The 13,983-nt window shown below is 40.4% G+C and overlaps 1 protein-coding gene across 1 annotated transcript; it reads right to left on the bottom strand.

Annotated features, from left to right (window-relative positions):
* Positions 1-11,466: 11,466 nt before the first annotated feature.
* Positions 11,467-12,411, bottom strand: OR2W11 (olfactory receptor family 2 subfamily W member 11). The gene is given in 1 exon segment (NM_001388806.1): positions 11,467-12,411. A coding segment is annotated over 1 exon segment (945 nt).
* Positions 12,412-13,983: the final 1,572 nt, after the last annotated feature.

Raw genomic sequence — 13,983 nt, 5'->3', positions numbered from 1 at the left:
TACACTTGCCGGGAGGTCTTTTTGGGTAACATTTCCCCTACTGCGGCACTGTTGTTACTTATACTGACCTGCACCAAGTTCTCAGAAGACACGATGAGTAGATCTGGGATGAGAGGTTATCCCTGGATTGATGATGCCCCTTCCCAGAGTCACCACCTTGTGCCAATGGAGCAGGTGGTAGAGGGGGGGAGCCAGGGCAATCCTCCAAGAGGAGCCATGATCAAGGCTCACTGGGTTTGGAAGAGGAGGGTCAATTAAGTTCATGGGCTACAGAAAATCAGCAGCAGATCTCTTAGTCGTCCTGCTGTTGTGGCAGATCCTCAACAACCTGCTCCTGTCTCCGTTGTCTGCATTTTAGCAATGCCTGTGTTCCAAGTTTGGAAGGGAAACCTGGAGGTCTGGCGAGTTCCTCAGATGCAACACAAAACAAGGCAAAAGCAATCACCTAGACCTTCATAGGAAGTGATTCTCCCATGGGAGATGGCCAATAGAAATAGAAGCCGATGCCCTGATCAAGGATCTGCAGTCTGCAGTTCTCTTAGAAAAAAACAAACTGCAAAACCACTTACGGCAGGATTTTTTAATACTTTGTACATTGTATGAGGCATGGTTCCTTGACTATTGCTGTATAAATAACATTAACGGATTCCATTTATTGCTAGTGGCATAAGTGCATACGCAGATCATTGGGGGGGGATGCACCCATGAGCTCCTCCCTGAGACAGGTGTTGGGTGGGTAATTTGGGGACCAAAGAAGATAACAAGGTTTTCTGAAAGAAATGTGAACCAGGAAACCCCTGTTTAGCTAAAATAGCATATATCTAGGGAACAGAGTAACAAACTGGTTGCACAACTAGATTATTTGACCAAATCAATATTGGCATTGGATTTAATATTACTTTTCACATTTAGCTTGGAAATGAAGAGAGAATGTAACATGAACTGTCTCTGAAATACTGATCCAGGGGAGGAAGTAAGTATTCAGGGTAATGACAGTCTCCATGAGGAGAAGGCTGCACTCCAGAGCCTTGGAGATGGAGTGATGAAAGTCTGCTACCCCAGAAAAGCTCATCCTTCCCCTTGTTGCCCAGAGCGAGGGCCCACAGTGGTTGCTCCACCCCTATACCAGTGTTCCTCTCACACCTGCCACTGGAGGGAGTTTTAAGGCTTTTCCAGTGGTTACAAAATTAGCATCAAGTCCCTGGAGATTTCTTGGAAAGAGCTTAAGTTGTTTATGCTATTAGATAGTCCGTGTTCCTAAGTCTTCTTCTATCCTCTAGAAACATAAGACCCTAAAGGGAAACAACTCTCAAGAGATCGATGTGGAAGAAGTAGGGGAAGGCAAGTCATGTAAACAGTCTTACCTCAGACAGCTCACTAAGATGACTCAGATTTAGAGATGAGAGAGGAGAGGACTTGTCCTTCTAAATATTAATTAATCAATTGCAAAAAAAACAAAAAACTGAGTACCTGTGTACCTGGAGCCACAAAATAATTTGACTGACATTTCTACTATATTTGAAAATATTGCATTGCATTTAAACAGGAAATATTAAAAGCACAAATGCTTATTTGAACGATCTGTAATTCTGACCCAGGACTCAACACCTTGAGTAATGCCTAGGATGGAAAAATTCGTGAGGCAGAGTGGCTGTCTTCTACATTCACACACACAATTATTGATGATTAGCATGAGTTACCAAGAAGATTGCCATGATTAGCAAATTAGGTTTCACAAACTTGGCCCAGACTGATGAAAAAATAAAGAGAATGTAATCATTATCTTAATAAAAACAATGGTGAGAGGGATCAGTTTTTAGTTGGATTGTGAAAAAGGTCTTTCACATGGAAGAGCAGATAATTAAATAGGAGAGAGAGGGTCGTGCCTTTACAAAAATAGTAATTGGCAAGCAATGTAAATAAACTTAACTTTCTGCCTTTCATGAGAAAACAATGCAAGATGTTTTTGTTTCTGTTTTAGGAGCTGGGCATGATTCTAAGCAATTTGAGCACTCACCATATCCTCACCCAGTGGTAGAACATGGAAAGGCCAGGCATTGGATCCCTATGGGTTTGGATTCATTTCCAGACTCTACCACCCACAAGCTGTGTAACTGTGGACAGACTAGGTTTCCTCCCATCCTTTAGTCTCTGCTTCCACCTTCTTTGGGGATTCACAATGGCATCATACATTTAGGTACCCAATGAGGACATGAAAGGATGTTCAACCTCAGTAGATATTAGGAAAATCCAAGCCATGATGAAATGTCATTGCACATCTATTCGTCTGAGACCAGCACTACCAAGTGCTGATGGGGTTGGCAACTGGAATTCTTATACATTGATTGTAAAAATGCAAAATGGGATAACATTCTGGAAAATGGTTTTTCACTTTTTAAAATAAACATATACTTATCCTATGACCCTGTAGTTCCACTCCTGAGTGTTTAACCCGGAGAAATTAAATATTATGCTTCTTTGGAATCTATATTCAAAAGTTCATAGCACCTCTATTTATAATTACCCAACACTGGAAACAACCTAAATATCCTTCAATCAGTGAGTGGATAAGCAAACTAATAGTCACAATGCAATTCTCCTCATTAAAACATAGAAAGTAGCACTGACACAACAATTTGTATAAATCTCAAAGACATTCTGCTTAATAAAAAGAAGCCAATCTTAAAACCAACCCAAGTACTTGATGGGATGAGCATTGGATGTTATACTATATGTTGGCAAATTGAATTTAAATTAAAAACAAAACAAAACAGCGACAACTGAGTGGCTCAGTGATTGAGATTCTGCCTTTGGCTCGGGGTGTGATACCAGAGTCCCGGGATTGATTCCCACATCAGGCTCCCTTCATGGAGTCTGCTTCTCCCTCTGCCTATGTCTCTGCCTCTCTCTGTGTATCAAATACATACATACATACATACATATATACATAATATATTTTTAAAAAAACAACCAAGATACCTTATCATTTTATTTGTAGACTGTTCAAAACTCAAAAAGACAATAATATGGTGATTTTCAAAGTTTAGGTTTGGGAAGACTGTAAATGAAGGCATAAGACAAGGAAGTTTGGGGGTGGTGATAAAACTGTCTTATATTCTGATCTTGATGGTAGTTACATAAATCTATATATGTGTGCAAAATTCATAGAACTGTTCACCAAAACTTAGTGACTTTATGACAAATTTAAAAAAATAAATTTTAAAACAATCCAAATAAAGTTTTTTTTCATGTATTAGGGATTCTTTGTCTTATTCAAAAAGCTACTGGTGTGGAAATGTTGAATTTGGAGCAAATGATCAAGAAAGAACTGTTGAGGCATTTTTGCTACAAAAAGGTGGTTTCATTAAAGCATGAGACAGGACCCATGGGCAGGAAGAGATGCAGTAGGGTTGTGAGGACTGACTGATTATATAGTTCAAGTTGAGAGGGGGTTAGGGAGAGCATGGGTCTTTAAGGAGTTTTGGAAGCAAGTTTTCCAGGACCTTGAGAGGGCCAGGTGTTGTTGGAAAGGTCATTCATTACCGTCTAATAAAACCTGAGTCATGAGATCCTTCAGATGCATATCGATCAGTCATATGTTTGAAGGATGATCACCAACACATATTTTGGGAGGTAGAAATAAGGAAGTTTCCAAAGGAATTTCTATGTGTTACAGACTCACAGGATCCTGGAGGTTGGGATAATGTTAAGCTAAGATTGCCTTTTGCCCTTGACAAAATATTACCATCAAGGCAGCTGAGTTCGCAAAGGAAGGTCACTCCTCCTGTTTCAAGGATTTGTCAATGGGCTATAAGTTGTAAAGAAATTTATTTTTTTTCTTTTGCCTTTGCTTCCCACATCAGCTATCAAGTAGAAATGATTTTCAAATTTTAGATTCATTCTTCTGTCTGGAATATAGTATTTCCAATGCCATTAGGATATGAAAAACAGAAATAAGGGCCTAGAAAATTCAAGACAACGCATTTTAAAGACATATTTTTTAACCTGGATGATCTTAATCCTCCTATTTCCTTTGCCTGAATGGACTGGAAAAATGGTGCTTTGTTATGTCTAATTATGTCTCTATTAACAAAACAGTGGAGTGGGATGATTAATCCAAACAACATAAGGAATTTAAAAGAATGAATTTAAACAGGACAGTTTGAACCTCTTACCCATAGTAGTTTGGCCTACAGATGCGTTTCCCACTCCCAGAAGAGGCAGGACTCCAGGGGTCAAACTGTCTCCAACTTTGCACAGCACAGTAAAGTTTCAAATGGGTTGACCTGTGATATGGATCTCTCACTGCGTTTTCATCACTTCCACCCAGGCCTGTGGTTCCTTCGATGGAGATGACAAGGAGGCCCCACTACCAGTTGTCACCTCAGGGGCCCTGCTCAGACATGATTGCACCAAACTTAATGACTCACTTCCACAGCTGGGGGGTCTATTAGCAAAAGCTTAATGAGGGCGAGCCCTTCTGTGCCAGCAGCTCCTTCCTCAAAGGGCAGAACTAATCTGACATAGGTATTTTTATGGGATTTTTTTCTTAAAATAATGAATTTTGAAATCCTTCCTTCTGATTTGGGAGAGAACTATGCTGTAAGTCGTGTTATTGAAGTCATGCTCTTCAGCCACCAGCACCAACATGTTCCTTCTACATCCAGAAAAACACAGCAAACACCAGGCATTGAGACTAAAGTATTCTCTGTTGCCCATTGCTCATTTCCAATCAGATCCCCAGTCTTGAGTCTATTTCTCTAACATCTCCAAAATCCAATTTCTATCCTTCATCTTCACCCATTTCCTTCACCAAGTTCTCATAACTTCTCATTTGGATTATTGATGCTTTTCCTCCTTTTCTTTCCTATATTATGCTTTAAATTGCAGCAAATGATCTGCCTACAATATACCCTATTGATGTCACTCTCTTTCCTAAGTACATTAATTTCCTTTCCATGGTAGGAAAAATAAAATATTCAGTTCCCCAACTGAATATTCATCAAGACCTGGCTCTGGTGCACACAACCATTATTTTACTCACTACTATTCCCCTGAGGGATCCCATGTCCAAATACCTCAAACTACTGAACCCAGGACACATTGCATCCTCTCCTAGCTTGAGCACATGATTTTTGTTCTTTTCCACATCACCTTCTTTCCATTTTTCTACTTCTTAAATTATTCAGCTTTCAAACACCGAACAGTGATCATCTCCTACAGAAAATCAAACTTCAACAATCAAGTAAAGTGCCCAGCCCATTCACCCCGTAGCACATTATCAACATCAATCAGTTTACACTGTCCTTTTCTTTGTGTTTCATACTTGTATCTCCATCATCCCAGGGTCATGTGTGGTATGTCACAGATCCTCAGGAAATACTTGGTGGTTGAATAAGAAAAGGTGAACAAAATGCCAAATAACTAAATAAATGAATGATTATTAATCATTTTAATACCCCCAATTATTTTCTCAAAACCAGAGTTTTGGTATATCAGATATAGTGTCACACAAATAGTAATTTCAAATTATAAAATGGGAGGTTATAGTACAGCTTGCTTGTGTCTTATATACCATTCTTTAGTCTTATTATGGATCAACGTATTTTACAAAGGATTTATTATGTATTTGTCACTGTGCCAAGTATCCTTTTGGGTGAAATAGTAGAAAAATACATTGCTTCTCCCTAAGAATTTTAAATTATATGCAAGTTGGTCTCTGCAGATATATGTGTGACTAAGAGGCTGCCCCATATGCAAATCCTCCTGGAATCTGAAGTCTTTCTTCTTCCAAAGGTGACATAGGGTCACATCCATCAGCCCTGCACTCAGTGACCACAGAGCATATTTGGAATTCTGTTTTCTTCATCCTCCCAAAGCAAATCACATCTAGATGGAAGGGGCCCATGCTTAGATATGTAAGAGATTCATATTTTCTTGTAAGAAGATCCCACAATTGCAGGAAGAATAGTGGCTTTGGCGAAAATATGGTTCGTACTCGTAGGCCTTGATTAAATGTCTTTGATTTGAGAGGAAAGACCCAGATCTTGTCAGTGTTGAAAAGCTTATTATAAACCTTCGAGGAATTTTCAAGTCTGTCCAAGTTATAAGCTGTGGTGATGCCTTAGAATTGGTAATAGAATCCCAAGTTTGATTGCATACTTACATTAGAAACACCAACAAATCTTTTGTTATTAAAAATCAAATATTAGAGATGAATCTTCAGGGATTCTTATTAATAAGCCTGAAGGACAAGATTAATACAGATTTGGATCATCTGGAGAAGAGTTGTGAAGGCAACAAACCTAAGCAGTCCTGGTAAAATAGATTGTCAAAGACAAAGGCAAAGGCAGAAAGAATAAGGACAGCAGAGCTGGCCCATGTCCCTACTCCACAGGCCTCCCTCCTTCCCTCTCACACTCTGGCCCTGGCCCTCATGCCCAGGAGAGCAAAGTGCAGCCTCAACCAGCAGAACTGGGTTTTAGCCTTCAGGCCATCACTGGGGCATCATTCAGCTTCCTCTGGCTTTGCTACACAGGAGTTGGTGATGTTTCCTTAATGAAGTGACTTCAGAACAGATAAATGAGATAACACTGTCTGGTCATTTCAGTATGAGAGGTTAAGACATGGAGGGTTGTAACCATGGACGTGCTTTCCCTCACTAATCTACTTCTATCCTTCTCACATCTCATGCTCTCAAACTTGAGTCATTGGGGTCTGACTCAGAATCATTTGACAATGTCAGTGCCAACCCTGGAAACAGTAATTCAACCCCAAATGAAGCCTCTTCTGGTAAACCCTCTTAGGCTCAGCTTTCTTATCTAGAGAATATTAATAGTGTTTACTTCTCAGCAAATATTAGCTCAGATAACATAAGGAAAGCTTAGCATAGTGCCATAGACAATGTTCAATAAATTCTACTTGTTACTATCTTGTAAACATTAAACTGTGAAAGAATAGATAAGGAGAAGGGGCCAAAAAATCATCATAGAGGGAGATGCCTGAGTGGCTCAGTTGGTCAAGTGTCCAGCTCTTGATTTTAGCTCAGGTCATGATCTCAGGACTGTGAGATTGAGCCCCTTGTTGGGCTCCATCCTGGACATGGAACCTGTTTTGGATTCTCTCTGCCTCATCCTCCCCACCCCACTGTCATGCTCTCTCTAAATTAGTGAATTAATTAATTTTAAAAATCATTATAGAGGGAGGGACAGCTGCCAAAGAAATATTTTCTTAACTTGACTGATAGGATTTGAATATCTACAGAAAATATCAACTGTGTCAAAAGGAATAAAGGAGAATCGCAGTAGCAAGAACTTATTTTTACTACTCAAGCTGTAGGTAGAGAAGGTTGTTTGAATCTTTTCTGTTTTTATTAAAAGCAGGTCAGACAGAGAAAGGCAAATATCACAGGATTTCATTTATATGTGGAATCTAAAAATCAAAACAAATGAACAAACAAAACAGAAACAAACTCATAAATACAGAGAACCAACTGGTGATTGCTAGAGGGGAGTTGAGTGGGGGATGCATGAAATAGGTGAAGTGGATTAGGAGCATAAACCTCAGTTATAAAATAAATAAGTTATGGGGATGAAAAGTTCAGCCTAGGGAACACAGTCGATAATATTGTAATAACTTTGTAATGTGACAGGTGGTAGCTACACTTGTGGTGAGAAATGAGTAATGTACAGAATTGTCAAATTACTATGTTGTACATGGGAAATGAACATAACATTGTATGTCAACTATACTTCAATATAAAATAAATAAACAAAGCAGGAAAGACCAACTCAAGCTAACTCAATGTAAATGTAAGTGGAAGTGACTATAAAAATATGAGTGATCTTGGGATACCTTGGTGGATCAGTGGTTGAGCACCTGCTTTTGGCTCAGGTCATGACCCCAGGATCCTGGGATCAAGTCCTGCATTGGTCTCCCCACAAGGATCCTGCTTCTCTCTCTCTCTTCCTGTGTCTCTGCCTCTTTCTGTGTGTCTCTTGTGAATAAATACATAAAATCTTTAAAAAAAAATATGAGTGATCTCACAGGAATTTAAGGCAGGACCAAAGCACAACCAGACCTTTTCATGAGAAAAGCAGATTGAAGTGAAACACAAGATCTTGCTTCCTTCTCCTGCCTGCCCTGGCCAACTTCATTTCCTTATACCACTGGCTGAGTTATCCAGGTACTTTACTGTCATGTACACAACTGGTTTAGAGAACCACAGTCTTATTTCTAACTGGCTTTTTTCTACATGACAATGTGTCTGCTTTGGGCCTTCCTTGCCATATTAATTCCTCACATAATCATTTCTAAATTTATCAGAAAGTAATTAACTTGAAGTTCAGCTCATTTTTCAACCCATATCACATCTGTAAGAGGCTACTCACTAGGAGTTCATCATGCTAAACTGGGACCATATTCTTTGATTGGAGCTTCAAGTAAAGCATGGAGATATCCCAGGATGAAGATCATGGACTCTGGAGCCAGATGCTCTGGGATCAGAACCTATCTCCAGCACTTGCAAGCTGCATGGTCTATTTTGAGTCACAGAACCTCTTTGTGTTTTCATCTCTTCTCAGGGTAATTTTAAGGATCCAAGTGAGAAATATGGGGCAAATGTTTATGAGTGCCTGGCACATGGTAAACCAGGCAAGTTTTAGACATTGATTTTTAGCAGACATTAATAACCATTAACCATTAATTTTAAATTGAATTCCTATTATTTGCTTTACACATTGACCAAGCCACTTTCTGATCATTTTGCTTCCCCACATACCTACAGAACAGGGATAAAATCTACTGTTCAGAGTCTAGAAGAGATGGTATAATTATAATTAAAAGATAGTTTCCCATCATCATTAAGTAGCACATTGCCTTTCTGGCTCTATTGAAGTTGGCTACACTCTGTATCCCTGAGCCTGTTCAGCTAGGGGGCACTGTGTCCGAAGGCGGGATCTCAGCTTCTAAACCACAGCACATCCCAGTGCAAATCCAAATGTGGTGGATCTGCTGGCCTCAGGTAAATATTCCTCTGGTCAAATTTCACCTTACATAAAACCTTTACCTTACATAAGGCCATTTACTCTGCCTCTACCACCATGAACAACTCTCTCAGATTGAAATATTTATTTCCATATAATGTACTTACTTTCTGCTCTTTTCAAATTTTTTTATAAATCACCAGAATTCCATGACTTCTAGCTGTTCCAATTCGGCTCTGTGGTCAAATCTTTATCACTATTTCATCTACTCTCTTCTTAATTTTACTCTTTGCCATATCATATTTTATTATATTAGTACTTTAGTCCAGTTTCCTTCCTCTTGATGAAATTCGGAGGGACCATCTCTGAGTTAGTTTCTTAAGTCCTTAAATCACTGGCCAGTTCATAGATGGGTCAATTCCCCACCCCATCTCCTGAAGCTCTCTTTTCCACTAACTATAAATAAGGGTAAGATTTGGTTGAAGCAAAATTTGCCCACTGCTGCAGTGTCAATACTGGTACAGCTGTCATGGATCTGACTGGCAGTGTATCTGATGCTACCTGGGTGACTCCTTGAGCTTAAAATGGAAATTTAAATGCTTTTTTTAAAGATTTTTTTTTTTGAGACAGTGAATGTGAGTAGGGGTAGGAGCGAAGGAAAAGGATCTCAAGCAGATGCCTCACTGAACATGGAGCCCAACACAAAGCTCATGACTTTGACATCAGCAACTGAGCTGAAATCATGAGTTGGAAGCTTAACTGACAGAGCCACCCAAGCCCCTCTAAATGTTCTTTTTTTAATCAAAAATCAAGGCCATATTTGGCTACCAAAGAGTTCAGAATTTAACTGCATGGAACCTAAAATAACAAAAGGCAGCTGGTGAGCTGGATAGCTCAACTGGAAGTAGGAAATATTTGACAGACACTAAGCTTCCCTGTGTTCTGACACATTACTTGCAAATGGAGTAAAAAAAAAAATCCTTCCATACGTCCTGGGATCATCTTTATAATATAGCAGGATGACAGAAGCAAATGAATTGAACATTATTCTCAATATATCCAGAACATTTTGTTGAATGACTTTGACATAATTTCTCCATTTCCAGCTAGGTATTTTATCATAGATGTCACCTCCACCATAAGCCCAACAGCTTGAACTCATATTCTCTACTACTAATGAATCAGCACACTTACCTGAGTCTCTACCACCCACACCCCCCACATTTATACTAGGGTACTAAGAAAACAACAAAGTCCTCTGCGGGGGTAAAAGGGAATGTATTTACCTAATATAAAAGAAGTAAGTGAAGGGTGTTTCTTATACCTAAGAGAAAGCATTTTTCACCTTGCAGGTATTGGGAGAGAACATACTAAAGGCAATTTTCATTAAAAACTAGATCAAAATAATAAAATTAAATCTATTCCAAAAGGAAAAGACTGATAATGGCTGTGGTATACAGACAGAAAGGACACATAGAAGATCCACTTGCCTCATACTTGACATTTCTCACCTCATTTAACCTCTACTACAATCTTGTAAACTGAGGATGTTCTCCCCTATAATACAGATTAGAAATGCTGAACTTCAAGAGATACTAGTAAGATGATAAATCAATTCCAGACCCAGATATGGGTGATGTCTCCCAGGCTTTGTTTACAGCATGATTCATGTCCAGTGAAGATGGTCATACATTCAGCATGCTCTACACCAGGATTCCTAGTTGATGTAAGGAGTTGGATTTAAATTATTTCGAAAACAATAATTTCCAAATCTTGCTATCATCAGTGATACCTAGAAATCATTTCTAAAACAGAGCGGCCTAGAACCCATACCTGGAGTTAATGATGCAATGAATCAAGGAGGGCACCCATTGTCATGAGCACTCACTGGGTGATGTATAGAATTGTTGAATCATTATACTGTACACCTGAAACTAATATAACACTGTATGTTAACTAAAACTAAAATAAAACTTAAAAAGCCAAATAACAAAAACAAAAACAGGAATCTCCTCACTTAAGAAAAAACAACCTACGTCTAGGACGGAGTATTATGATTTGACTGATGTTGTCTCAACGACCTCTGAAAACCACCAGAGTCATAAATAAAGGAGTTTCAAGAGGAGGCTACTAGTGGCGTCTTGCTTTTATTTTTTTTTATTTTTTATTTTTTTTTGGTGTCTTGCTTTTATTTGATATCTCATGATGTAATCTGTAGACTGTGTGCTTTGAATTGGTGCTACCAGTGGATGAAGCCCAAAGATGGATAAAAGGCAAGTAAAGGAGAGATTTCCTCAAGTACACCTTTAAATGAAAGGGAACCATTTCACATCCATAGAGCCTGGGATGAGGTCACACTCAAAATTATCATGTCTGGCTGTGTTCACTGTACTCTGAAAGTTCACTCTCCACATCATCACGTACACATCCAAGAGACAGACTCCAGAACAGCATCCATGACCCCAGAAATCATTCCTCTCACTTAGGCTTCCCTGGCCCCCTTCTCACCCTTCAGGAGCCTCCTCATCACCCCCTTTACATCCTTGTTCCTCAGCGTGTAGATCAGGGGGTTGATACTGGGAGTGATGATGGTGTAGAAGAGGGTGAGGAACTTGCCTTGGTCTTGGGAGTAGCTATTGGCGGGCTGCAGGTACATGTAGATGATGGTCCCGTAGAAAAGGGAGACCACCATCAGGTGGGAAGAGCAGGTGTTGAAAGCTTTCTTGCACCCTGCTGCTGACTTGATCCTCAGCACAGTGGCTGCAATCATGCTGTAAGAGATGAGGATCAGGGAAAGGGGCACCAGGAGAAGGGCAACACCCAGGGCAAAGGCAAATGCTTCCACCAGCATGGTGTCTTCACAGGACATGGCGATAAGAGCAGGCATCTCACACAGAAAGTGGTCCACCATATGGTGCCCACATCGGGAGAGTTGCATGGTCTGGGGACACATGACAAAGGAATTTAGAAAGCCACAGAACCAGGACACAGTCACCAACTGCAGGCAGAGACGTGGATGCATGATCACAGTGTAGTGCAGGGGCCGGCAGACAGCCACGTAGCGGTCATAGGACATGACAGCTAGGAGAACACACTCGGTTGAGCCCAACACCATGTAGATGTAGAGCTGGGCCACACAACCATGGTAGGTGATGGTCTTCTCTGGACCCCAAAGGTTCCACAGCAACTGGGGGACAATGCTCGTCGTAAAGCAGAGGTCCAAAAAAGAAAGGTTCCCAAGAAAGAAGTACATGGGTGTGTGGAGCCTGGCATCCAAGATTGACAAGAAGATGATGGCACTGTTGCCCAAGAGGGTCAGGATGTAGAAGACCAAGACAAAAGCAAAGAGAATTATCTCTAGTTGAGGACGGTCAGAAAAGCCCACCAAGATGAATACTTGCTGGTAGCTGTCATTGTCTCTTGCCATAATCTTTGCCAGCTGTTATGGAAAAACAAGAAAGCATTGGATAAGACAGCAAGTGGAGACTCTACTCAGCACTTTCCAGTTTCCATGTGTGGGGCTGTAAAGTTAGGAGAGTTATTTGCTCTTCCATACTTTCTTAGCACACACTTATTGATACTCATTGTATGCAAAGCAGTCTAATTCTCCTGGAAGATAGAGGATAAATGAACTCAGAAGCTGCCCTCCTTACTGAATGATGTTCATAAATAATGGGAAAAAAAGAGAAAGTAAAAGTTGTCTAAAGGATTTGTTAAAAAGATGAGTGTGTTCAAATTATTCCCAATTGATCAAGGAAGCCCCCACAGAAGAATTTATGTTCAGGGACACTGATGTACCTGAGAAGGTTGTTTCTTGTTTTGGTTTTGTTTTCCAAATAACAAGAATTTTACATGTGGCAGATTAAGCAAAATGTGTCTCAAGAAGGGAAAGTGGTACATGCAGAAACACAAAAACCAAAGTCACAGATGATGTCCAGGGAGTTCACAAATATGCACATCGCACAATTCCTTAACAACACATAATTTTATTGAGGTTAAACATAACGTTGGACACTCACTATCAGAAAAAGTTGAGATGACAGATTATACCCTGCCTCTGTACAGGCACATGTAGATACATGTGAAACCCCATGAGTTTCTCTCTCCATGCCTTAGCATCTGTTTGTACACATTTCAAGTCCCCTCTCAGACCGCACAGCTCTGTGGCCCTGGTGGCATCAGCACTTGCCTGCCCAGAATGTGTTTAGCTCTTCATGTGTCCCACAACTCATGCCAAGCACTTGGATGGAGCTCAGCCTTACAGCACTAGTGCCCAGCAGGCTTGTGTCAGCCATGGGGATGGCAAATTCGAGTAGCTGTTAAGAAATGGCTTCATGCAACATGCATGAAGGAAGCAGTGGGAACCTGAGAACGGAAACATTCTGAAGTGTGTGTGTCTCCGTGTGGCTGCTGTCATCACCTGTCTACCCTGACAGTGGAGAAGCTGTGAACTTTACTCAGCTGGGGCTGCAGCCAGGAATTCTGCATGTTCCCTTTACTGCTCCAGGCATAGGACCCCCAGGAGAGCCCCCTGAAGACACAGAAGTCACAGAATAATGATAAGCAGCAGCAAGCCAAAGACTGCGAGACCTCACGACATCGCCTGGGTGCTCAGGAAGATGTTCCCACACACACTCTGCTGGTGGTGGTTGGGAAAACAACTGGCATTCTTATATCCACAGAACCATCACAGCTTCATTCAAGCTCAAGAGACTCAGTAAAGGGGTCCCATGAGTGGTGAGGAGAAACACAACACAAATAGCTCATTGCAAAGTCATCATATTAATTTCTTTATAATATTTCTATTCTAGGTGACATTTGTCAATGATATATCCTTCATTCCAAGATGACCGGCTGCTCATTCTTATGTCCAATATCCAGCGGCTCTCCTCTGTGTCATCCCTACAGGTATGTTAAGTATAAACCACTATACTTGGTTCTTTCATGTGCATTAGCTCTGATCCCTAGTCTGAACGATGAAACTACAAGGAATGGAGCT

This window comes from Canis lupus, chromosome 8 (assembly GCF_011100685.1).
Source record: "Canis lupus familiaris isolate Mischka breed German Shepherd chromosome 8, alternate assembly UU_Cfam_GSD_1.0, whole genome shotgun sequence".
Lineage (NCBI taxonomy): Eukaryota > Metazoa > Chordata > Mammalia > Carnivora > Canidae > Canis > Canis lupus.
The sequence above is the reverse complement of the archived record's forward strand: the minus strand, read 5'-3'. Positions and strand labels throughout refer to the sequence as shown.